The 26,283-nt window shown below is 37.7% G+C and overlaps 2 protein-coding genes across 2 annotated transcripts in view; both read left to right on the top strand.

The window, feature by feature from the left end:
• LOC134854483 (uncharacterized) overlaps positions 1 to 26,283 on the top strand; it is a 562,741-nt gene that overhangs the window by 281,701 nt on the left and 254,757 nt on the right. The window lies entirely within an intron of this gene.
• On the top strand, positions 1,200 to 24,686 carry LOC134854272 (uncharacterized). The gene is made up of 8 exons (XM_063870465.1): positions 1,200 to 1,647; positions 1,715 to 2,023; positions 2,356 to 2,608; positions 3,525 to 3,792; positions 4,034 to 4,825; positions 5,041 to 5,305; positions 21,032 to 21,183; positions 23,198 to 24,686. The coding sequence occupies exons 1-8, from the start codon at positions 1,236 to 1,238 to the stop codon at positions 24,053 to 24,055; spliced, it is 3,309 nt and encodes a 1,102-aa protein (XP_063726535.1). The 5' UTR covers positions 1,200 to 1,235; the 3' UTR covers positions 24,056 to 24,686.

Genomic DNA, 26,283 nt, shown 5'->3' with positions numbered 1-26,283 from the left:
CGTGAACTGAGATCCACAGTGGTGTACAAGCTTACATGTAGTGGATGTAACTCCATCTATGTCGACCAGACAGTCCGACATTTAGCCACGAGGGTCGATGAACACCGCAAAGGGGACTCCCCAGCAGTGCAACACTTGTTAGAATGTAATAAGGAGGTAGGCGGTACTGCTGAGCTGAAGTCAGAGATTATAGACCAAACAGCCAACACTCATAAGCTACTGACACTAGAGGCTTTGCATATTTGGAGGGAGAGGCCGAAGATCAACACACGCGATGAATTCAGGAGCCGGGAATTAACAGTAAAATAATAGACTATGTATAACATGGCTAAAAGTTAAAAAACTGACATGTCAGAATCAGAAATTTTCCCAAATCGAAATTTTATAACCATGAAAGAACAAAAAACTAAAAAATCTCAGAAATTTGCTGGAAAATGATATTCATGATATGTAATTATATTATGTAATTATAGTTGTTTTAATTTGATTGGTTTAAAGTTTTATAGCCTTTTTAGACATGTTTCTCTTATGAGATCTTTGATCGTTTTGTAAATATTGTGAAAATTTTTAATCCTGATGCTGCACAAAATGTGCGAAAACGTTTGAATTAACATTTTAAATTTCTTATAATTTTGATCATTTAACTGATTTTATTAAATACTAGTTAAGCAACTAATCTGGAAACCTGAACTAATTTTTATTACACTTTACTGTAATAATGCGTAGACTTTTCTAGAGTAATTGAAGTGCCCTATCTTCTTCGCTAAAAATATTTTGTTACGTAGAAGATGTCCATCGTTAAGCTAATAAGACAGTTAATAAATGATTTACAGACGTTAAAACGTCGTAATAGACTAGCTTAAAGCTCGTAAAAGCTGTTTTTGTTTGCTCATTTTTATCCGTTCAAATTGAAATTTTCAATTCTGAGAAATTGAAAATTGAGGAATTACAAATCCAACTAGCAAATGCAATGGCTAAACACAAATAGTGATAAATTACCTGTTTTGGCTTGAACCGAACTTTGATCGCGTTGCATCTTTGTAAAACCGTGATATTTAATCTTTCGTGTGTAAATTTATTGATTTCGACAATAATTGTCTTCTGTTTTCGATTTTTGTGCTAGTTGGTTTATTAATTCAGCTTCATTGCCTGCGTTATACAATGTTTTAAGTTCAAAGTTCTAGCTCGATTTTCAGATCAGGTAAAATAGTAGCAGAAATCAAGGCTGCTCAGTGATGGCCGATGAGGCAGATGATGGGGCCATCCCAACTATTGAAATTTCGGATACCACGAATGAGAGCTTAAATTCGAGTGAAAACATCAATGCTTCGATAGTGAGCTTGGATGATTCGCAAAGGACATCAGTGGGTGTTGCTGAGCGGCAGTCCCCTAGAAGTGGAGAAACATGCTCGATATGTTTAGATGTTCTCCGGAACCTGGCTGTATGTGACCCATGTTTTCACTCATTCTGCTATCCTTGCATCAATGAATGGTCTCGTATAAATAATATTTGTCCTCTGTGTAAGTCGCCGTTCGATAAAATCCACCATGACATAAAATCTAATCGAGATTTTAAAATTGAACATGTGCAACCTGTTAATCGGTTACTCGGAGAAGACATGGGGTCCATGCTTGCGCCATTCACGCGTGAGTATTCTCTGAATTGAGCAATTGCTTTTTAATAGTTCGTATAACAATAGCTGTTCTTTCGCAGGACAATCCCTTCATCCACATGATATACACGTGCCGTTTATGAGTCCGTCGTTGATGTTTAACCGACGAAGAAGTACAAACCACCCTCTCTTCTCAGTTCCCGATACAGCTGGATCCAGCTCCAGTGCTTTTTTCGCTCCATTCACAGACCAGCATTCCGGCTCGGTGCGAATAACGACCCACACGCCCAATATCTCAATTTCAGTTGGATCTTTTCGCCCCAATCATCGGAGGCTCGTAGATCCCTCAAGTTTGGTGGTTCCAATAGAGCCTACTGCTGTTGTTTCGAGTAGTAGCGATAGCTTTCCCGGTAAGCCTACCTCACATGGAATACCTGAAGTGATTATCCATTTTATTATTATATTAGATGTAAGTTTTTGGTGTAATTGATTGTGCGGCGACAAGATTGAATAATTAATTGGTTTCACATAAAACTCGTTTCAATATTACTTCAGTTAAACGTTTTCCTCAGAAGACATAATCAGAAGTCAAGAAAAATTCAGTTTGATTACAATGCAAACAGAAAGTAACATTAAAGAGGAAAATGAAAAGAGAATGTATAAATTTTTCTTGCCAGCTAATCTGGAACTGAGAAAAAGAAAACCATCATAATTGTCATAATCGCTGATAATTGTTTTTCAGCGAGGAGTTCGACCATTTCACAGTCAATTTTTGACGCAATCAATAGTGTAGGTGCTGGATCTAGTGCTGGCGTTGACATGACGATGTCTAACGTACCCGATATGTTGCGAGGTGTCACTGACCGGAGAAGGTTGACCCTCCAGGGACGCAGATTGATTTACCACCACGGATTTAAAGTGCGACACTACAACTCGAACCATTTCAGAGACATCAGTCTCCAATTTATGCAGGAGAGACCGGCTAGCATCACGAGGTAACATATAACACCATAATTACATACACTGATATACAAGGACAATAAACTAGAGCTTGGAACTGTTCTCATTTATCTGAAAAAAAACACCTCTATTTTTAAAAAACTATATCTGTAAGTTAGAATTTGCTGCAAGTTTGCTGTGAATGGAAGAACAAATTTAGTATCAAACCACTTTATTACACCGAAGACTTTAGTCAAGGTGTTATGGTATCGTGTAACGGGTTTTTTTTTTAATGTTGTCAAGTGTCGACAAATAACGTCCACAGTTATCAATTATCATGTGGGCTGGACTATATCGCGCTATGTCACGTGATTGCGTATGTTTGTTTCTTTATTTGTTCATCTTTATTTATTTAATTATCTGTTCTTCTATTTATTTAATTATGTTTAGTTTGCTTATATTTATTTATAATTTATGTATGTACATATTTATTTTTGTTTATTTTTATCACGTGTTTTGTTTATTTATTTAATTATTCTTTCTTTCATTTAGTTTTGCTTTTATTATTTCTGCGTGTGTATTTATTTAATTTATTTATTTTCATTTATTTATATTATGGGTCTGTTTGTTTGGTTATTTGTTCATGAGAAATTTTGGTGTATACATGTGTTAGTACGATTTTTAGTTCTAGAAGTGTTATTTTATGATCTTCGTTGATATATCAAAAATTTGACCTATACATGTGTTAGTACGATTTTTAGTTCTAGAACTGTTATTTCAGGCTCTTTCTCGATATAGCAAAATTTTGGTGTATACATGTATTAGTACGATTTTTTGTTCTAGAACTGTTATTCTTAAATTATTAGTTGTTCAAGTTGTTTGGTTTTTGCTTCAGTTTCTTTGCCTTCGGTGTATTGCGCGTAGCGCCTATGTTGGTATATGGGATACAAGATTCGAGTAGTTGATTTTAAGAATCATGCAATGGGCGAACCGCGAGTTGTCTGTTTTGGTGGACAAGAGGGAACTGAGCTCGACCCTCGGACAACTGTTGAGGCTTCTGAGAACAGTTGACATCGACTCACGACAGTTTTACTCGGGCCTGGTTGGCAAGTTGGGATCCCGAACTTCTCATTTCATCCACGAGTTGAAGTCTTTTGCGAGGAGTCCGTTTGCAGTCGATGAGTACGATAGACATGCGATGTATGGAATTGATGGAGCTGCTGAAAAAATTGCCACTGAGGTGAGAAAAAATTATTGGAAAGCTTAAATTAAAAATTTTTGTGCACCGAGCGATGATCCAGGAGATATTTTAGACTTGACATTGTCGGAGAATAAGTTGTTATACCTTTTTGTGCCAGTTGAATGTTACAGAGGTGGTAGTTTCTCTTGACTTAACATAAAAATTAGTCTCTTTGGGTCATTCCATGTTCAACTTTCACGTTCCGTTGTGTGGTTGGGTTTAGTCGGAAAAACATATTTAGATAACAAATGATGACATAGAGCAGTGGAGTGCAGAAGAGATTCAAGTGATCAGCAGCACCTCTGGTGCGCTTGTGTCATCACGAAGCACCTTCAGTTCCTCATTCGCTCCGGCCTCGTCCTCGCACACATGTGCAAGAGCACGGTCAAGTATCACACCTCAGCTGATTGTTCTATCTGATGACGAGGACGTAATAGACCCCGTTCGTTCGACTAGCACCAACAATAACTCAGAAATGCTCCCGGGAACCAGTGCCGGAACGTCCTCGGGGTTATCGGGAAGAAGAGATAATAGCCGCGCGTCCAAGTGGCGCCGCCATGGGTCCAGAAGTACTCTTTCAGCGAGAGTTATTTCGAGTGACGAGGATGACATCGAAACAGATTTTGCAAAGAGGATCAAATCTGTGGCCATTAACGCTGACGAAACTGGAGTAACTGTTAAGCGCGATAGGTCACCGGTTCGGGGCTCGGGCAAGTTTAGAACTAGAATTGGTAAGGCTAGATCCAGTCGCACATCGAATAGCAGGTCACGTGAGTCGTCCATGTCACATTCGAGAGGGCAAACTACGACAAATATGGAGGAAATTAGAAGTGCGACTAAACAGGAAAATGTGGACGTCGTTCAGGATTCGAATATGTTGACGTTGGACTCGACCGACATTCATCAGGTGATGGATGACAGTCTGACCTCGAGAGGAATTGAAGCTGTGGTGACGATGGGCCGAGTCTCTTCAGTTGTCGCAACCGATAATGTACCCAGACCGAGAGTGGAAGTCAAACAAGACGCTGAAGATGTGAGTGTTATATTTCTAAATGAAGAATTATGACAAAATGGCCCTAATATGTAATATTTCTACGAGCAGCCACCATTTTGACTACATAAACATGTTTTTTTAAAGCTTTTGATTCAAATCGGTTCAGCATTATGAGAAGGTGCTCGTGGCGAAGTTTTTGTTCCTCAAAGTATTGGTATTGCTCTGACTTCTTGAGTCTTGACAAAATATTTCAGAATGAAACTCAGGCCATATCTGCTGTGAAATCAGAACACCAAGTAACAAGTACCTCGGAACTGATCAAGACGGAGACGAATGCTAATGATGACGTGACAATGAGAACTGGTATGAAGTCGGAAGTATCGGCTAAGATAGAATCGAAGCCTAATATCACTTCATCTGTGGATCAGTCAGGAACGAGTAGTAGTCGCCAGAATGAAGCGACTGGCGACACTTCGGTGCTAGATTTAGACTGTGAGGATATGCAAGTCGTCTCAGCAGGTAGATTGCTAATGTTTTTTTTTGCGGGGAAAATAATTTTGATCATTTGTGTGCCTCTCAATTGAAATTTTTGTGCTATGAAGGAATTTAAGATCTGCGCTTCTTCCAAGCAATTCACATTCAGTTGAAATAATGCTTCTATATTTGTTCACAGAACACGTTACTTTTGGTACAAGCGAGATCTGTTAGTGGATCAAGCTAACATCCTCCCCCATCTCTCCCCTTAACGTTTAATTTGGATTAAATTTGCTTAGCACCCGGTGAAAATGCTCGATAGTGGTTGGCAACAAAGAATCAAGTTAACATCTAAGTTTTTTTGAGTTTAAGATCAGGTTTACAAGGGCAAGTGGTTCGGAACAGTCCTCGAGCTGAAGTGTTTAAAATGATTAATTCTGTAAAGCTTGTACCAGCCGCATGTCGGTATCATTTACCACAACACGGTTTTTTAGTTGTCAAGCAGCTAATGTCATACGTAAACGTAAGGTTTATTAAGCATCAATGAACCAAGTGAAGAAACAGAAGTCTTAGATGTTCACGCTCAAATCTGATTTTTCGCGGTTTGAATTTACAGATTTTTAGCGGAATATAAATTATATATCTTTTGATCCCGGTTTCTCAAATACGGTTAGAATTGTTACCCGTGCGATAAACAAGGATATTGCAATCGGGTACTAAGCGTTTTCCCCGTAAATAATTTTGTTCATTGGGCTCATCTCCTGGGGCCTGGACTACCTCATATGCTTCCTTTATTTTGAATTCGCATCTGGCGTAGAGTTTACACATCTGCTTGAAACGGCAAAGGTCTGCGGTTTGAATCCGGCCGGGACCTGATGTTTTTTTGCAACTTGAATTTTAGTGCTGTTTCGGACTATCGTACGTCCGTTTGAGAGAATTGAACTAAGTGAAGGTTCTTTTATAGGACTTGGTGATTTTTTGTTTTTTTTTTAAAGAAAAAAGTCCTAAAATGCTCTAATAACTACAGTTGTGCATTCATACATGTTAATGCATTTATGAATGCACTTAGATATATCAGCACTTTTTGAGTTCAATTGAAGTTTATCTGCTGAGAGTAGCGTAAATAGTATGAACAAAAAAACGTGAACTATTTCTAGTTTTGATAATGGAATTTAATATTTAGATTTCCGGCAGATTAAAAACTTCCAATTAATCCGGTTTTCTCAAGTTGGCTTAATGTAATCAAAAAAGTGCCAATCATAAGTTGTTCTAGAATTTCAAAGAGTTTAAAAGGAATCTAACATCTAACACCTTTCCAACTATCTATTTTTCTGTTTTTCAGACTATTTTTTCTCCGAAATTTGAGAAATACGTTTTTTCATTTTCTTGTGGGTATTTATACTTTTTCGACTTTCTGTTAGTTTGTTGTAGTTTTACGTTCGTTTTAATTCGCGAGTCCTCACTCAAAACGTGGATTTTCAAGGACGTTATGGTTGATTTCCATGTTGTTTTTCTGTTGTTTTAGGTGGTCTGATTTTTTCGAGCTTCCGGTTGAATTAGAAATATCATTGTTTGAGAGAAAGAAAAGTTTAGGGAGTATAGTTTCGTTGATGCTTGGCAATGGTGATGTCGTCTCGTCACTGTATTGCTGCAGTTACCTCAGGGTCTCTAGCGACAAAACCGACGTAGAAGGGTACCCAATTTTCCAGTTAGCGTCTTTGTGCTATTGATTAGGCTTCGTATCTATCTAGCATTCTCAAGGGAGGGGGACGTAGATTGTAAAACCAATTCGAGGGCACAGGAATTTCCGGGTGCGTAGATTTGCTTGATACTTCATTCCGGGTTTTAGTTAGTGTGAGGGTATGTGATAAATGAGGATGCTGGGCAGCTTTTCCATGATTGTCCATTAACTCCCTCACTCTCCAGATTGCAAAGAGTCAGGGTCTGACCGGCATTTAAATTTTTGGTCGCTGGTGTGTCATTTTATATAATTTTGGGCAGGTGTCCGGTACATTATTTGATCAATCTAATATAGTAGGTATTGGCTACCGGGTCAGAGTTGGGGGAGTGTATTGTTTGATTTACGCAATGCTGTTTCGAAATGCTTTGTCATTTTCCGCTCAAGTTTACCAAGTCCGACTTTTAACTTTGACATTCATAGTCAAACCAACCTCTTCTATATTAAGAAAAATAAATCAGATGATTTTCCTCAATGATAGCTGAATGAACTGATCGCAGTATGTTGCCACAGTACTATTATTTAAAGATCGCAAGATCTGATGCTGCTTAGCTAATATCAGGTGTGTTCAGTGTTGTCAGTTTTTCTGGTCGACGTGTGTTCGTTGGAACCACGAATCCAGATGCATTTGTTTCTGCAACTTTGTGGCCGCGCGACTCTGTTTATTCAGAGAACCACTGAGCGTTATTAGCAATGCCTTCGCTTATTATTAACGCATCTCTGTTTAAGAGTCGATGAACGCAGTTCAGACTCATTTATAGGTCGTGATGATTTTTTGTCGGGAAAAGTCTTAAAATGTTCTAATAATAAAGCAATATCATTGATATTTATAAATGCTCATGAATGCGCTAACGGTGTATATGCATTTTTTGAGTTCAATTCAAGTTCTTTTGCTAGCAAAATTCGCTTTCCTATTATAAAAGCTGAAATGGCGCTGTAATTGTGGATTTTTAGTTTTGAAAGTGGAATTTGATTGTTAGTTTTCGCTGCGGAATATAAAGTTTTCCTTATAATCAAATTTTCTCAAATTGGTGTAATTTTTATCTAAAGTCCCAATTATAAATTTCGGTTGAAGTTCAAAGAGCTTCAAAGCCAAATGTTTTTTGTTTGAAAACCCAAAGTTGGAGTTTTTCAAGAGTAGATGAACGTATTTCAGACTCTTATATAGGTCGCGATGAACTGTTCTTAGTTTTTTTTCAGGAAGAGCCTTAAAATCTGTTCAGGATCAAATGCATTTTTCGCAGTTTGAGTTTTGATTTCTTTTTAAGTTTCAGTTCATTTCTTTAATTAAATAGATAGGTTAGAATATGCGCTAGAATTACCTGGTTGAGTCAGATACTATTAACAGTAATGAACGTAGTTATAATATACCGTATCTGGCGGATGGATAATACGGGTATACTGTCGTCTACTGTTATGCGAGCTGTTCAATTGGTAATGTTATTTTAGCACTACTGGCTATCAATTGTATTTAGATTGGATTCATTATTTAGATATGTCTCGAGCGGTAAAGACCTATCTTGCTTTAAAGGATGCTGGTTCCGATTCCTAGCTTCTGATATTTCGCAAGTCGATCGGCGCAAGTAAGAGCATGATTGGAATAGTTTATTAAGTTGATCTCTATTCAATTGATTCGTAGCTCGGTATAAATCTCCAATGATTGGTATTAATTACCATCAATGTTTACATAGTTAAATAAATATATGATGCAGCTCTATTTTAACATCAAGGTGAATTATGTAATCTATTCGGTTCAGATGGTTAATTAGAATGAATGACATCATGAAGGGATGATGTCACACAACCTCACAAGAAGAAGTCTTCCCGGGTGGTTGAAGTGTTTCATCAGATACATTTACAATAATTCACATAATAATTTAAGACTGCTTTGATTAAGAATATGTACAAGTATCAATATGGTATGGGTCTATCAAAAGTTATATCGCAATAATTTAATAAACTCATAATATTAGAAGCACAGTTTATTAATTCAATTTATAAAACGAGAGAAGATAAATTATTTTAAACTTAAATGGGAGATAATTTTTAAGCAAGCCACCTTGAGTCGGGGTATGGGAGTTAAAGTGATAGATGATAAGAATAAATTAATGATATCATGATGTATTCATTTGTCAACTGTAACTAAATTTACACGGCAAGAACTGTCGTGTGGAGTAGCTGAATAGTTTTGGTCGTCGTTTCGTTTTAATTTTTGATATCGCTGTCTTCGTTCGTTGTTGCCTTTCATTCTTTTTGTGCTCGTTTGATGCTGAAGTCTTTTTGATATGAGGCGGTGTGGTTCCAATCGCTGCCTCATAGATTGTGAATTGATTATCAACAACTTAACAGTGATATGTTTTGTTGATTTCTTCACGATTTCTTTTGAAAATTTTCGACTAGCTTAGCAATTAGTACTTTATATTACTTGCTAAAAGGTTGATATTTCATTTACTGTTCGTTGTCTATTTTTCAGAAGTCTTCTGGTCTTCATCGTATGGGCGTTTTGTGCCTTTATTGGCCTTACTCCCTGAATGAAGGTGATCGACTTTTTTCTTTGAAAAAGTCAAAATTACACATTTCTACGATGTTTTTGCATTGATCGCGATCATCGTATTGTGTGTAGTGTCTGGCTTTTTGTTTTTTTTTTCAGTTCTTTTCTTCTACTGTAGCTGCACTTCACTCCTATAGGCTATTCAGACAATTTGCTGGTTCGCCTGAGCAAAATTTGGCGTCAGTTAGAGTAGTTGATAAATTACTTTTTTTTTTTTTTCTATTAATTTCGTTTATCTTTTTTTTGATATCTTCTTGGCATTCAAGATTCGCGTGTTGTTCTTCAGTATCACTGACAACCTTTTAGGGTTGCCTAACAAGCACATTGGATGTTTGTTGGCTCATTTGAACGCTTTCTTTCTGAATTTCTGCGAAGATATCCCTCGAATTTTATATTTTTTCTTGTTTTGCCTATCATAATACATGGGAATAGTGTAAGTTGATGTATTTCTCCAAATTTTGATCTGCTAGTGGATCGACTTCCTGCCTGTTCCTTATTGGTGGTCTAATGATTACTGAGCCCAAAAAATTTCTTTCTTCTCTAGCTAATATTTTTGGGGGGAGCAGAATCTTTTTATTCGTAATGTTTAAACGTTGGCAACAGGTGGATTTTTCGAGATCTTCATGAAGTTGTGATCTGCTAGTGGACTGACTTCCTGCCTGTTCCTTATTGGTGGTCTAATGATTACTGCGCCCAAAAAAATTGGTTCTTCGTTAGCTAAAATTTTTGGGGGGAGCAGAAACTTTTTATTCGTAATGCTTAAACATGGGCAACAGGTGGATTTTTCGAGATCTCGCGAAGTTGACTTCTCCTAGTGAGCCGACTTCCTGCCTGTTCCTCATTGGTCGTCTAATGATCACTGAGCCCAAAAAAAATTGGTTCTTCGTTAGCTAAAATTTTTGGGGGGAGCAGAAACTTTTTATTCGTAATGCTTAAACATGGGCAACAGGTGGATTTTTCGAGATCTCGCGAAGTTGACTTCTCCTAGTGAGCCGACTTCCTGCCTGTTCCTCATTGGTCGTCTAATGATCACTGAGCCCAAAAAAATTGGTTCTTCGTTAGCTAAAATTTTTGGGGGGAGCAGAAACTTTTTATTCGTAATGCTTAAACATGGGCAACAGGTGGATTTTTCGAGATCTCGCGAAGTTGACTTCTCCTAGTGAGCCGACTTCCTGCCTGAGTCCTAGTTGGGCCTTGAAGGTATTCCACGGGTTCAAAGCGGTTGCATTACGTATATTTCGACTTGGGTGTCAGTTTTTCAGAAAAGCTCAACTTGAGGAAATGAGAGTTTTCTCGAAATTTTATACTTTTTCTGTTTTATTTTGGTTTTTTCGTGACTTCAATTGTATCGATTGGGTGGTTTTGGAGCTTACATTGTTAAGAATGCATGCATGAACGTTACTAGCTGATATCGTGATTTTTCGTCACACATAAATAAAGATTTTGATGTTCGTTTTTTCGAAAATGTCGCAAATTAGGCTGAAAACTCTGCTTTCTTTCAATTTGTCGAGTCCACATCCGATTTTCGGCATGGCTATAGCGTTTATTCCCTTCTGCAGTAGCTGCTGCTTCATGCAGTTGAGGCTTCTTGACAAATCGTAGTATGTTGGCTTGTCAAAAAATTGTGGTTTTGTGACTAAATTGAAAATTGACTTGTTTTCCCAAGGCAAAGAAACTGAAACTGATGATCCAACTATCGGTGTTTCAATGCTTTTTAGGGTTGGTTTGATGCATGGGTAGGCGCTGCTGATCTGCTGTGCTACTCCTTTTGCCATTTGAAAGTCACTTGAGACGCAGTGAGCTATAGAGCCAGGGAACTGTAGGACATCACCTGATCCCACAAAGATATTTGGTTCATATATTGCATTTACCGAGTCTTTGCTGCTTCCAGGTCCATCTTTTTGTTTAGTGAATTGTTTCGCTCGTTTAACGCTGTCCATAATAATGTTCCTTTTCGAATCCCGTGAAGGAAAGTCTTCATTCGCCGCCTCCGCTTTCTTTCGTATGTTTGCTTTATTGTCCTCTTGCGTTGATCGTGGAATGAATGTAACTGGGGCCACTTCGTGTCCGTCAACGGTTCGGAGTCCATACTTTCGCGGTTGTTTTGGGCGGCTGGGTATTGGGTGATATCGAACATCATTACTAAACCGAATTTGGGCGTGAATTCGGTCTCTAGCTTCAGCTGCTGCTTTTCGTCTGACAACTGGCTGTGGTTCGCGAAACAATTCGTCGAGGTTGTATCCCTCAGGATCAGAGTTGTTGCTGGTTAATCTGTCAGTGACCTGTTCATCAATGATATCCATTGGTGGCGCTGCTGGTAGTTCAGCGAGTGGTAATTCATGCACATGTACTGCTCCTGGGATTGGGGGTGGATCCGGCGGTGGTGGTATTACTGGTACTGGGACCGGTAATGGTACCACTATTGGTGCTGCTGGAATTGGCATCGGTGCAGGTGCTGCTGCAACTGCTGGCGCTCCAAAGGGCACTGATAGTCTGATTCTAGCTGGTGCGGCTGGTTGATCGGTTTCGTCAGGATTATCAGGTTGGATCTCATCTAAGAGTTTCGGCAAGTTTTCGTCGAAAAGTCCTGGTTCGCTTCGGTATTTTCCGAGTGAAGGATCCGTTTGAAACTTCGTTGGATCTATTGGATTGAGATCTTCTGGTTGATGCTGTGGATCAACTGGTCTGAGACGAATTCGGTGCACACATTGGGTGTAGTTAGTTCCAACTTTCCGAATTATATAGTTCGAATTTGTTAACACTTTCTCAACTCTGTACAGGGGTATCCAGACTTGCATTGATTTGCTTCCAAAGTCTGACTGTGTAGTCAGCAGAGGATTTAGTAGTAAACAAAATGATTCGACTGTGAGAGGCTGCGCAAGTGCCTTTTGATCGTAATATCCTCGATACTTGTGGTACGAAGAAATCAAGTTCTTTTTTGTTTCTTTGAACTTTTCTAGCATCGCGTCTTGCATTGCCGTAACGAAGTCTGATTCTGCTGTTACTGATTCCATTGCTTTCGTCGAAAAGCGAAGATCAAGTGGTTTTGTTGGTTCTCTTCCATGAAAAATGGAGCTAGGGCAGCATCCAATTGATGAAGAGTACGACGTATTGTGAATGAATGTTGCCAATGGGACATATTTGTGCCAGTCTGACCATTGTTCATTAGTATTCAGCTTCAAGATCCTTTTTAGAGGTCCATGAGATCGCTCGACAAGACCAATTGATTGTGGATGTTTCAGCGTTGCGTGGTTGATTTGAACTTCTAATAGAGTTGTCAATTCATGCATTAGTTCTGACGTGAATGTCGTTCCGAGATCTGCTATGATCTTTTTCGGTATGTAGCTGTGCATGAAAAATATTTTCGTGAGTTCCCTTGCTACTGTATCAGCGCTAGCGTTTGTCAATGGTGCTGCAAACAAGTATTTCGAGAAGACATCGATTCCAGTTAATACAAATTTGTACACTGGTGACTTCAGTGGTCCAACGATATCGATTTGCATCATGTCTCCAGGAAAACATTGCAATGACGAGATTGGTTGCAATGGCGGAATTTGATATTTTGCAGATGCTCTTTTGAGTTGCAAGTATGTTAAGCAATTTTTGATTGTGTTAGTTAAAAATTCGGTGAATCCTGGAAGGTAGAATCGTTTTCTGAACTCTTCTGTGGTCCTTGTCATTCCCAGATGTCCACCGGTTCGCGAGTTGTGTAGTCGGTACACGACCTCGTTCCAAAGATGTTTTGGTAGGCAGTATTGCTTATGTTTTACGTGTCCCGTGTCATCGTAGAAGTTTCGATACAGTACTTCGTCGTCGATTATCAGTCTATTGAATTGTTTAGCATATTTTTTCTTGCGGCTATTTTCGTATGTCAGATTGGGAACTTGTTCGTTTCGTTTCCAATCCTTAACTTCTACTATATCATTATCTTTGTCTTGTTCATTTTTCAAGTCGAGTACTTCGTGACTCATATTCAGGTCACTGAAAGCATCAGCAGGATCAGGGTGTTGTACTGCTGCGATGATTGGTCTCGTTATTCGGACAAAGTTTTGTGGTTGAATGGTTGCACTAGCTTCCTGTGAGCTTAGCTCTCTCATGACGTTTTCATACAGTCCGAGTTCAAGCAGTTGTGCTCTGAGGTTGTCGTCGATCTTCTTCTTTTCAGGAAATGCATCATCCATTGAGTGGATCAGGTTGAGAGATGCATCCGGTAGTTTCGCTGTCGTGTCGATTTGTATCTCACGCACTGGTATTTTGTCCGTCAATTTCAGTGACAATGAAGCTGATGGGTCAGTTTGCATTCGTGACAAAAAATCTGCTGCATAGTTTGCTTTTCCAGGTATATGAGCGATAATGATGTTGAATGACATGACGCGGTCCAAGAAATTCCAAACCGAGGGTGGAATAGTCTTCGCTTGGAAAAATTGTGTTAAGCTTCGATTGTCAGTCAGTATTATCACTGGTTTTGATGATCCCCAGATGAAATGAGAAAAATGATCGAGGGCAAAATATAGTGCTAAGAACTCTTTATAGTAGATGGAGAACTTCAGTTGTGCTGTGTTGAAGAGTCTTGAACCAAATGACACTGGTGCATACGTTTTCATTTCACCTTTGTTGTCAGTTTTCACATAGTCTTCAACCATTAGCACGAAACCTGTTCCATGATAGCTTGCATCACATAGTATTACATATTGTAATCCTGGTTTTGGTAAGCGGAGCGTTATGTCCGTTGCCTGAATTAGATCATGTTTTAGCACTTCGAGACTTTTCTGATGCTCTTCATTTGTTTGAAATGCTATATCTTTTCTGAGTAGGCGATAGAAAGGTATCAGTTTTTCACCTAAGCTTGGCATATAATTCCGGAAGAATTGAACAAATCCGATTAGTCTTTTAACTTGTTTTACAGTTTGCGGCATTTTAATTTTCTTAAGGAACGTCGAAATTTTCTCTTGTTCAGGTGATATTCCTGCTGGTGTAATTATATTACCAAGGAATTTCATTCGTTGTGTTCCTATTTCACATTTGTTCGGTGATAATTTTAATCCCGATTTCCTTACACATTCGAAAATTTTTGAGAGGGTCGGTATTAGTTCATCAAAATTATTCACTGCACTTCCTATGTCATCCATGAACTGTGTACATAAGTCGGCTGCTAAGCATGGGTCAAGATAGTGCCGTATGAATGAACTAAAGCCCGTGACTGATTTGCTTAGACCTTGAGCTAGGCATTTGTATGCATAAGTTCGTGAACCGAAATTAAATGCCAAAAGTTGAACTGAAAGGTCATCTGCCATTTGCACACAGTGGTATGCTTGCGAACAATCAAGTTTGGTAAACAAGCTCTTTCCTGCGAAGTGGTTTGATGCATCTGTCATGTTTGAGATCGGAAAGTTGCTGTTGATATAGTCATTCTTCAGTGAATGATTTATTCTTCTGAGGTCAATCAACATCCGCAATTTACCAGATGGTTTTCGATGTGCAAACAATGGACTGCTATATTTTGAATGTGACAATGTTGTTATAAGTCCATAATAGTGCATTAGGGCAAGTTCCACTGTCAATTCTTGTCGCAAATGTATCGGCGTAGGTGGGCCTTGTGTGTACAAAGGTCGTGTGTGTTCCGGTTTCAGTTTGATTTTGAGGTCGGAATTGTAACCAACATCAAATCTATGTTTGGCGAAGATGTCCGAAAATTCAACAAGCAAATCTTCTACTTTTGACCTTTGGTCATGTGTCAATACCGAGTTCTCCCACTTAAAATTCTTGATAAATGTCAATCGATCTTGAAAGTTCATTTTTGGTTCAATTTTTTCAAGACCTTGAAAATGAAGAATTTGGTCGTAAATGTCACGTTGGATTTGTGGAAGTAATACAGGGTTTTGACATGTTTCAGGAGTAGGAAACCAAAATTTTTCATACTCAGGTTGACGTTGCTGTTGAGACTGCTGATTATCACAATGTTGCTGAATTAGCTCGTTAATGCCCATTTCAATATCGTCTGGATTATTCATTTTTGCAAAAGCAAGCATTTCTGCATCAATTGGTATTAGATTTTCTGCTTCAGTTAGAGTCAGATTTGAAAATTTTCCAATTTCGGTTTTGAAAGGCAATGTAACATGATGATCAGTGATGTTAAAGGCTGTGATGTATAGCAGGTTATTTGTCAGAACTTCACTAATTGAGGAAGTGAATGCAATTTCGCAATTTTCTTCAAATTCTTTCGATGGCATTACGATTCCGGTTGTTTTTGCCATGTCCCGGCATGCGTCCTTTAAATGACATTCCACCAGAATGGTTTGATGCGGAGCTATTGTTTGACGTTTTGTTAGAATTAACGGGAATTTTTTCACTCGATTAATTCTTCTAGGCTCGTTTGGAGGTTTTATTTCGTTGATTTGCAGAGTCAAATCTGGGAAATGAAGTAAATTATACTTGGCACAGATATGAATGTGGTGTTTTTTGTAGAAAGGGTTTCCTAGAATTATTGAGTTGGCTGCATGTAGAACGAGAAAAGATTCTACAAATGTCATGTCTGCCAATTTAAATTCCAGTGTTACTTCTGTTTCAATTGGCACGAGTTGTCCTCCTGCCATTCTTACTCTCTTAAGTTTTGATTCACTTATTTTAAGAGGGCGGTATAAAGATTTTTCATCTTTTAAGTCGTCAAATGTCTGTTTTGATGACATTTGCGCAGGCTCCTGTATCAACCAGGGCTCTTCTTTGTAATCCCGATGAGAATCGTAATTTTGTGTACGTCAAAACTGTTCCTTCCGCAGGAATTACTGCGTAAAGGTTGATTATCTCATCAGGTGGAATTGACGGTTTTGATGATTTAGATGATTGAAATGATTTGGGGGACTGACTCGGTGGCTTGATTAGTTTTTTGGCTGATTCTGAAACGGAAATGATTGACCGTGTCCTTGTGGTTTTTGTCTCCACCAGCATTGGCTTGCCGTATGGTTGAATTTACCACAAATGTCACAGAATTTGGCTGATGCTCGAACCATTGGTTCGAAAGATCCAGATGGAAGTTGAATGTCAGCTTGCGCTGTCTGAGTTCCATTGAATTGATGTTGTTGTGGTTGCAGGTAGTTCGCGTTTTGCTGTACCTGTGCTGGTTGAATCTGCACCATCGACTGATTTTGCTGCATATTTGGGTACTGTTGGTATTGATACCATGGTGGATATTGCTGAGGTGCAATTGGTCCCATATTTTGGAAATTAGTCTGATTATTGTTAAATCCAAAATGATTTTGCCAGTTAGATCTGTTTTTTCCTTTCCTGCCACTTTGCTGCTGTCCAGGCCAATTATTTTGGTTTTGGTTACCACTGCACTGACTGTTTTGGTTTGCGTTGTTCTTGTTTTGATGAGAAGGCGGATTCAATTGTTTCTTTGACTGCTCAGTTATTTGTGATCTCATTTCGTTGATCTGCTTCTCAATTTGTTCCTGATTTGTGGACAATTTTGTGAGAGCACTGATCAAATTTTCTGAGACTCTGTCGTTTACTTCATTAAATCCGTCTTCCGGGTAGTCTTCGTTTCGGCAAACTTCTCGGATCATGATCTGCTTCTTCGTCAAATTACACAATTCTTGGACAGTAGTTGCTTGTGGTTGCTCCATCAATTTTGATCGCAGCCAGTTTGGCATTCCTTTTATGAACAATCGTTTAATTTGTTCATTGCGATTGTCATTTACTGCATCTATTCTTTCTTGTCGTTGTGCAGTTTCTCGGTGAAATCGCGCTGTGTCTGCTACTAATGGTGCTCCGTTTAATGCAACATCGATTGGGTCGACAGCTGGCAAATCTGGGGTTGGGTACGCTCGTTGCGCTTTATTTGTCAAGTTCACCAAGAAGTTCTCGGGTGAATCGATTTTAGGATCGTAACGTAGCTGTTCTAATTTCAGTACATGGATTTCTTGAAGCTGGGGATTGCAGAAATGATCCCTTAGGGCGCCAAGACTATTCTCTACGTTCGCTCGAATTGCTGCTGGCAGCGTTTGGTAGAATCGTAGTGCCGCTTCTCGTAGGTGTAGTTGCAAGAAGTTCGCTTGCTGACCAGGAGCGATTCCCGCAACTCCGATGTATCCTCGGAACAATTGCTCGAATTGCTGGAAGTCTTCTTTGTCCGTTCCACCGTATGGTGCGACCGAAATTTGCGCGTGTGCCATCTTATTACAGTTGAATGATTATCAGATTTGTGATACAGTTAATGATTGAGCACAGCACTTAGTCGATTTAAGGGGGGCACAAGAAAATTTTGCTAGACTTTCCTTATTTTGGATTATTGAACCTTTATGCATCTATTGCTATTCTGATTTTGGTTATTCTTTCCATCAGGGTTTGCTAATATTTCCGTTACTTCGCTTTTTTTGGTTGGGGAACTTATTAGTTACAATATCAATTTACTGCAAGTGAGTTTTGAGTTTGTTTTTAACTAACTGTTTTGACGTTGGAAACCTTTCATCTACTTCCTTTTCTGCCTCTTCAGTAGCTCACTTGACATACCATCTGACAGAAGTAGAGAAGCTGTAGGTCACAATCCACATGTCTGCTTGTAGATTGGAAAAAGTTGTCAGCTCAGGAGATGTTGAAAAGTTGTGGTTGTCTTCTTTTTTCTCCCTGTCTGTCAGTTGTTCACTGAGTTTTGCTCTGCTGCCAACATCTGAGCATTGCTGTGCTGATCAAGATGTTTTTTTTTTTTTTTGTTCTGCTTCAGCAAAGTAGTGTTGTCACTTTCTGCTCAAATTATGATGTTTGGAATCGCCGATGACTGTTTTGAATCCAGAAGTTGAAATTCCCGCGAAAGTCACCATATAATATACCGTATCTGGCGGATGGATAATACGGGTATACTGTCGTCTACTGTTATGCGAGCTGTTCAATTGGTAATGTTATTTTAGCACTACTGGCTATCAATTGTATTTAGATTGGATTCATTATTTAGATATGTCTCGAGCGGTAAAGACCTATCTTGCTTTAAAGGATGCTGGTTCCGATTCCTAGCTTCTGATATTTCGCAAGTCGATCGGCGCAAGTAAGAGCATGATTGGAATAGTTTATTAAGTTGATCTCTATTCAATTGATTCGTAGCTCGGTATAAATCTCCAATGATTGGTATTAATTACCATCAATGTTTACATAGTTAAATAAATATATGATGCAGCTCTATTTTAACATCAAGGTGAATTATGTAATCTATTCGGTTCAGATGGTTAATTAGAATGAATGACATCATGAAGGGATGATGTCACAGTAGTGAAGACTCTTATATAGGTCTTGCTGATTTTTTTTTCAGGAAAAAGGCTTAAAATGTTGATGCACTTAGGTGTAATGCATTTTTTGAGTTCAATTGAAATTCATCTGCTGAAAGTGACTGAAAAGTATTCTCCAAATACGAACGTGGAAATGGCGATGGTGACGTACCATTTGTACCAACGGTCATTTGTACCAAAATGAAAAGTCGGTCCCATTTGTACCAAAATTATTCAACTCGATTTCTGATTGGTTGAAATGTGAGCCAACGAATTATTACTTTAATTTTCTACTGTTCAAACAGAAGAAAACTAAACAGCAGAATAGTGACCGCCGCAGTCGCGCCAACGTGTTGCAAGCTTGCCGACAGAGGGTAGGACTCTATACGAAAATTAGAGCCGGTTATCGCCGCGACGCGCGCGTAGCGCGCCCACCGGCGACCTTAAACCAAGAGCTTAAAGTAGTCGGCTTAATAGTCTTAGGCCAATTGAATATTTTTGGTACTAACTCGATTGATTTTTTATTTTGGTACAAATGGGACTGATTTATCATTTTGGTACTTGTGAATACCCACCATGGCGATTTCTAGTTTCGAAAGTGGAATATGTTTTTAAGATTTCCCAGCTGAATGAAAACTTTACCTATTGATCCAGTTTTCTCAAGTTGGGTTCATGTTATCAAAAAAGCGCCAATCATTAATTGTTATAGAAATTCAAATAGCTTAAAGGGCATCTATTTTTTTCTTTGAAATTCGAAAGTGAGATTTTTTCAAGAAAGTCAGTGTTTTTTTAAACGTTTACTTGCGTTCATTTTTTTCATTACTCTTTTCCAATCTTCGATTGGCTTTGTTTTATTTGGGCCTTGACTTGGTTCAATTTCGCTTTGGAATAGAGTAGTCAAACCCAGAAGTTCTGCTTATAACAAGGGTATGATCAGGTAGGCTGGTGTGTGCGCTCACTGGAAAAAAGGCTTTTTTGTCTTCAATGTACAAGTTTATAGGTGATAATAATTGACAATAATAGGCAATGGTAGATATCTCAATCCATCCCATCAACTTGAAGCGATAGTTTTTGTCAAACTTTGTTCTTGACGCCTCTTCATCGCCGCCTGTGTTCTCGTTTTTATTTGAATGTGGCACTTGAATTGAGGTAGCTGAAATATGAATTGAGGTAAGCTAATTTTTAATTGTTGATAGAATCTACACCAGCTCTTCTTTTTATTGTAAAATGTCTAATTATTTATCACGATTAAATTTGATTTACGTGAGTGAAAATTACGTAAAAAACGTGAATCTTTATTAGTTTTGAGAGGGGATAACAACTTGTAGATTGCCCTGCGGTTTGAAAAAGCCTTCTGGATTCAGTTTTCTCTAATTTGGGTTTTTTTTTTCGAAAAAAGCTTCAATTATAAATAATTTTTTTTTAAAATCGAACATCGTTATCGTGATTTTTTTCTCTGAAAGCTGAATTGTCAAAAGCCAGTTATTTTTTTTGATACTTTTGCCTTTCTGTTTGCTATTTTTTTTTGGTTGATTGAGTTCATTGAGTTCTTCTCAACTGTCTCTTGCCTATGTTTTCTGTCTTGTTTTCTGTAGATTTTTATACCGAATTTGTTCCCCGTTTTGAAGAGTGGTTCGGACTATTAGGTGGCGATAATTTTTTTTTTCGCTTTCAGGAATAGTTTTTCAGGAATTTTACTATGTAACGGTTTGATTTTTGAATTATTTTCAAGTTCAGTTTATTTCCTCTGTTATAATAAAGGTACTCCCCTATCGAACAGCAAAGTTGTAAAGGTCTCGAAAAACATGATCGACTTCGAATTTCGAAAATGGAAATTAATTATCAGATTTCCCAGCAAAATAAAAGTGTTACCTATTGATCCAATATTCTCAATTAGGATTAATTTTATCTTAAAAAGCGTCAATCATAAATTGTTCTAAAAATTCAAAGAGCTTCAAGGCCATTCTTTTTTTGAAATTCGAAAGTTGCGATTTCTTCAAAAAACAGTATTTTTTTCTGTCTACTTGCCTTCATTGACTCTTTTCTGTCTGGCTGTTTTTGCTTACGTAAGTTTTTCAATAAAATCGCGATCAATGTGGACATCAGTGGTGTTCTCCCAAACGATTCTATTTTGCATTTATAAATTTTTATAAATAACTTTGTAAGTAGATATCGTTTGGAAACAATTTATTATTATTATTATTGTTAGCTTTCGATTTTATTTTCAGCTGGGAATTTGGATAATATCAATGTGACTGGAAATAGTGATGACATCGTGGCGTTGACTGATGATTTGAGGCCGAAGGCAATAGTGCCAGACATGTCTGAGTTTGCCGCAGCCGAAGTCAACGTAACAACTACTTCTGATTTCCCAATACAGGTAATGTTAATCAATAAAGATGGATCGTTGATGGCTTCTCAGATAAACTTTTTTAAGATAGATGACGATTCAAGAACTGTCTAAAATCTGATTATGTTTGTAATTGCATTGTCATTATAAAAAAAATTCGCTGAGTTTTTGTTTAAAATGTGGGCCTTTTTTTTAAATGTGATCTTGTTATTTTTCTCTGCGACCGACAGTTTACGTAATTTAAGTCTGCTCGTCTGTTTTATCTGCTCGTTCTACATGCTGATAGTGTAAATAGTGAAAATCCAAAAATTTTAATCGAAATAATTAACATACATGTCGGCATGGGATTTTCTTGTTTTCTTGGGAGTTGACGATTTCTCGTTCATAATACGATGGGAGAAATATATTTTTGGCATGTTATGTTCGAATCTCAGTAACACGCGCGAATTTGTTATCTGATCATGTAAATGTTTATGCTGCTAAAGCATGAGCTAAATTTTATTAGGTTTTGAATATCTCGTTTCGAACAGTGCTGCACTGAGTTAGTTTAGTGCTTTTTTTTGGGTTTAATTTTTTTTGAAATCTGCCAGCAAAAATGAGAACCAATTATTTTTGTTTTATTATGAAGTGGTAATGAACGTAGTGAAGACACTTATATACGTCGTGATGATTTTTGTTAGTTTTTTTTTTCGGGAAAAAATCTTAAAATTTATTCACCTTAATATTGATCTTCTGTGGTTTGACTTCTACTTCTTTTTAAGTCAATTTTCAATTAAGTTTTTAATTACAGTGAAAATTGTGAACGACTTCTAGTTTCGAAAATGGCTTTTATTTGGAATAAAAACTGTACCTATTGAATCATAAAATATTCTTGGACTTCAATGTGCTTTAAGTGCATATATATATTTTTCAAAATTCGGAAGTTGAAGTTTTTTTTGTTTCCTTGCTTTAATGACTCTATATAAACGCCGAAAGTGGCTTTTGTTTTTTTTAGATTTCCCAGCGGAATGAAAATTTACCTATTGATCCAGTTTTCTCAAATTGGGTTAGTTTTTATCAAAAAAAAGTGCTACGTTAACACAACTGTAGTTGATAATGTCTAATTACTACTGCTCCCACCCAGCTTCCTAATTCCTCTAATCACAACATTCACAAAAAGGAACGACACATTTTAAACATTACGAGGCCAAACTGTGCATGTTGTGAATTGTGAGCGGATTCCGCAACAACGATGCTCCCTTTGTTCTTCTTTTGTTTTTTCATTTCCTTTGATCGTTCCGACAAAATTTTATCATGTTAAAGACTTGTTTTTGGAATCCAGGAACAGACAGACACGAAATTGTGTGCCTATCCAGTGCTCAGTTTGGCCTCGTAATGAAGTTTTTTTTTGTTCCGACCATTTGAAAAATGTGGAGGAACTTTGCATTTGGGTGCGTTAGTTTTTTTTTGTTTTCCACGCAAAATCAGGTACTGTGATTTACCAAATTGAAGCCCTTTTAGTCGTGATTCGAACGACAATAAAATTTTCTAAAAGATTTCTCAGTATCGAGAAAAACTGGTTAAGAATTTTAGATTTTCATTTCAATTTTGAGCGAATAATGCGAGTGAGCAGGCTTACAACTGCCTAGGTTAAGCACTTAGTATTAAGAAATTAAAATTAGTTTTTGCGCCATTTTGGGAACCAAAAACTTCACAAAAAATTGAAAAAGTTTTCTGGAACAAAATTTTGAAGTTTTTCTAAGCTTTGATTTTTTGTTTTTGTTGCAAGTCTTTTTGCAACAAAAGTTTTGACCAATTTGCCTATAATACTATGACTATCGAATATGCCGACGTTATAGTTATACGTCTGATCCTTTTATCACACCACGCAGAAAATACTAAAAATTTGTAAGCTTGCAGTACATATTTCTGTGCTGCTTTCCAGGAGCCGGCTACTTCTATTGAAAAAGTGATTTGGTTGAATTTTGAATTGAATTGCTAAGTTTCGGGAATTTTATCAAATACTTCAATGCAGTCAGTTAACACTTCAGTTGTCATGATTTAGGTGAGTGAAAGCGAAGAGGATGCAATTGTGTTCCTACGCGAGGATCTCTACACTCCTCCACTTGTAGACTTGGTCGCCTCGGACAATGAAACCACTGCAACCATGCAATTAGAAGATACATCACTGCCACAAACGAGCTCAAGAAGCGAAGACAATTTGATCTCTATAGTTCGACCACCAATACAACTCAGTGCTGTTAACTCCATGAAGAACTGTGTGGAACAGCGCAATGGCGGTATAGACGTTGTCGGTACCAGCTACCATCATAGAAGTGGTGATAGTTCGAGTAGTGACAGCTTTAATGATATTTCAAGGCCAACTGCACCGAAGTTGCTGAAACATTACACCAGTACAAGTTCAGCTAGTGAACAGGAAAGAGAGAAGACGAATGGAAGAGATAAGTGTAGAGTACGAAAGCGACTGAAGCGAAAGAGAAGACGCCAATTGACGCATTTGAGGTCTCACAAGCGAAGCACAAGTTACACACAAGATGGAGATAGTGCGTCTCCAATTAAGAAATTCAGATGTGCGGCTACGAACCAGTTTGACGATGACGAAGAGCGGGGGTTCGAACTGCCGAGTGTGACTAACTCGGAACCTGCACCGGCAACTTTTGGTCGGTTTTTCTCCTTTGGAGATTCCAATGGAGTGGGAACGAGTAATGAAAATTCACTGGACAACCCGATAGATCTAAGTATGGATCAATCTGCCTCTACGTTGAATCGCGAGGGACTTGTTGGGAACCATCCTCTGTCGGGAATTCTGAGCTATAGTAACACCAATGGCTACTCTTCTGATTCAGAAGGCGAACAGGAGGCTTCAATGAATATGAGAACTAGATACCATCCCTACATTTAACCATCATCAATGACTAAAAACTGTATTTGATTGTGTAATCTCACTCAAGATTGAGTTTTTGTTGAAGTAAGACGGAGGCCGATCAGACATTTAGAGACTCGATTTTATATTTTTGTAACTTGTCGCTAAAATCTACAAGTTTACCACCTCCGTGAAAAAAAAATACAAATTCAAATAGGAAAGCGGGTTGCTGTGCATGTAGCACAGAATGTTCCGACCACATTCATAAAAAAATACAAGAAAAAGTTTTTTTTCTTTCTTTTCTATCGCTGTTTTTTGCGTTGGTGTGATGAGAAAACTAGAAAGTATAAAAATAGCAAATTAGACAAAGTTGACTGCAAATAGCTGCAAAAATGAAAAACAAACAAAAACTTATGAAAAAGGTTCAGAAATTGTGTTTCTGTTTTTTAGTAATGTTTTAATTTTTTATTTCACTTGATAGAGCTGCTTTTTGATCTTGTTCTCACAAGTGTTTGCGAAGCGTAGCTTTGCCTCTGTGTAAAGCTTCCACACCTAGTTTGTCATTAAGTAACATTATTATTTTTATAAAATTAATTGACCATTTTCCATCAATTTTTATATAAGGAACTGGACTTGATCGTATAACTCGCTCGAATTAAGCATAAATCTCAAGGGCTTAAACCTATTTCTCTCGACACTGGAAAAGACTTTTAAAATTTTTTTTGAATCACTACTGAAAAGGGTTTAAAATGAAATATCATTCAAACCATTACTTGATTGTTTGTGGTACTTGATTTAAAAAAAAATAACTAACACCCGAATAGAAAGTTACTCGCCATTTTCAATCGTGGGAAAAAATATTTTCAGATTTTTGTTAGCAATCAATGAAGCATTATTCGACCCATGTAGATTTTAAAGATGTCTGTTTGAGTTTCGTCTGACCTTGTTGCATGTCTTTTCTTTCGGATTGTATCTTATAATAGTTCTGTAATTTCTCAGACAAATTTATTTTTAGTTCTTCGGTTTTTAAAAAAGGACAGAAGCTGAATGCAAGCTTGACAACATTGGCAGTTCCAGAATACGCTGTTCAAGTTGACTACTTTCGACGTCCAAAAATTAATAGCTAAATTTTGCCTGTTGCAATGAAAGGGACGGGGTAACGATAAAAAGTAAATGATTGAAGTGGACTTTCACTTTTTTGGGTCGCGTGATTTTGTTGAGTACGCAGTGTATATATTAGCCGTACATTTGCTAAATAGAAGCAAACTAAGATACTCGTCTAGGCGCTAAATGCAGCTGACCCAACTAATTTTCTTTAATTTATAGTAAAATTAGGTTTCTTAGTTTGACCAATTTCCATCAATAATTATATAACAAACTTAACACTGTGGTAAGTCGTTCCCTTTGAAATCGTCAGATCGTGTATTCGATCCCATGCCATGGCAATGATAGTGTGTGAGGACAAGCTCTCACTTGACCTCCAGCTTCAGGTCTACCACAACCTCACCAAATTTGGCTGCAATAGTGGTACCACGTAAAAGTTCTAGACACAAAAAACAACGGCCTTGAGTCGCAAAAAAACAGCTTCGCTCAGCAAAATATAACACTGTCTGGAATGTGAGGAGATAGTACAAATGGAATATCCTCGACAGGACTGTTAAGGCCTACTGATAGCTCCTCTGCGATTCGCAGGAACTACAATTATTAATTATTATTATAACAAACTACTCGATTGTGTTACTCGCTTGAAATTAGAGTAAATCTCAAAAAAAGTAAAAACTAAAACACAGCGGAATACAAAAATCTCTGCTTGTTCACACTTGAGAATTTGAGCGTGGTGTAATATTGCGATTTTTTTCCCAACTTAACTCACAAATTAAAACGCTCATTTGGCGGCATTTTTTCATTACAACAATCAAGCATTGATAATTTCATACCATATGTTTCCTGCTTTATTTGTGCCTAGTGTGTGACTTGTTAAGCGTCCGTTGCTTAGTGGTTAGAGTGGAAAACTCGTAATCTCGTGATCGCAGACACACAAAAAAGGTCTTCAAATCAAAAGCTTACAAATGTTGTAATTATAGATTTAGTCAGAAACAAGTATTTGTTTCGTTTATAAAGGTATTCAATGCTTTAGGCGCATATTCTGGATTTGACCAGTCCTGTTTCATAGATTTTAAAAATGTCGCTTTAATAAACAACGAAAAGAGTTTTTCTTGATGGGATCGTGTTGTTTTTTTGTTGGAAAACAAATAGTTTTTTATCTA

Source organism: Symsagittifera roscoffensis, chromosome 9 (genome assembly GCF_963678635.1).
Source record: "Symsagittifera roscoffensis chromosome 9, txSymRosc1.1, whole genome shotgun sequence".
NCBI classification, from domain to species: domain Eukaryota; kingdom Metazoa; phylum Xenacoelomorpha; order Acoela; family Convolutidae; genus Symsagittifera; species Symsagittifera roscoffensis.
Note: the sequence above shows the minus strand (reverse complement) of the source record. Positions and strands in the feature narration are given on the sequence as shown.

Bases quoted from the DNA above. Each gene is read 5' to 3' on its own strand.
- LOC134854272 (XM_063870465.1), top strand. From the start codon at position 1,236: ATGGCCGATGAGGCAGATGATGGGGCCATCCCAACTATTGAAATTTCG. The intron at 1,648-1,714 runs GTGAGTATTCTC...GTTCTTTCGCAG, and splicing joins CATGCTTGCGCCATTCACGC to GACAATCCCTTCATCCACAT. The intron at 4,826-5,040 runs GTGAGTGTTATA...AAAATATTTCAG, and splicing joins TCAAACAAGACGCTGAAGAT to AATGAAACTCAGGCCATATC.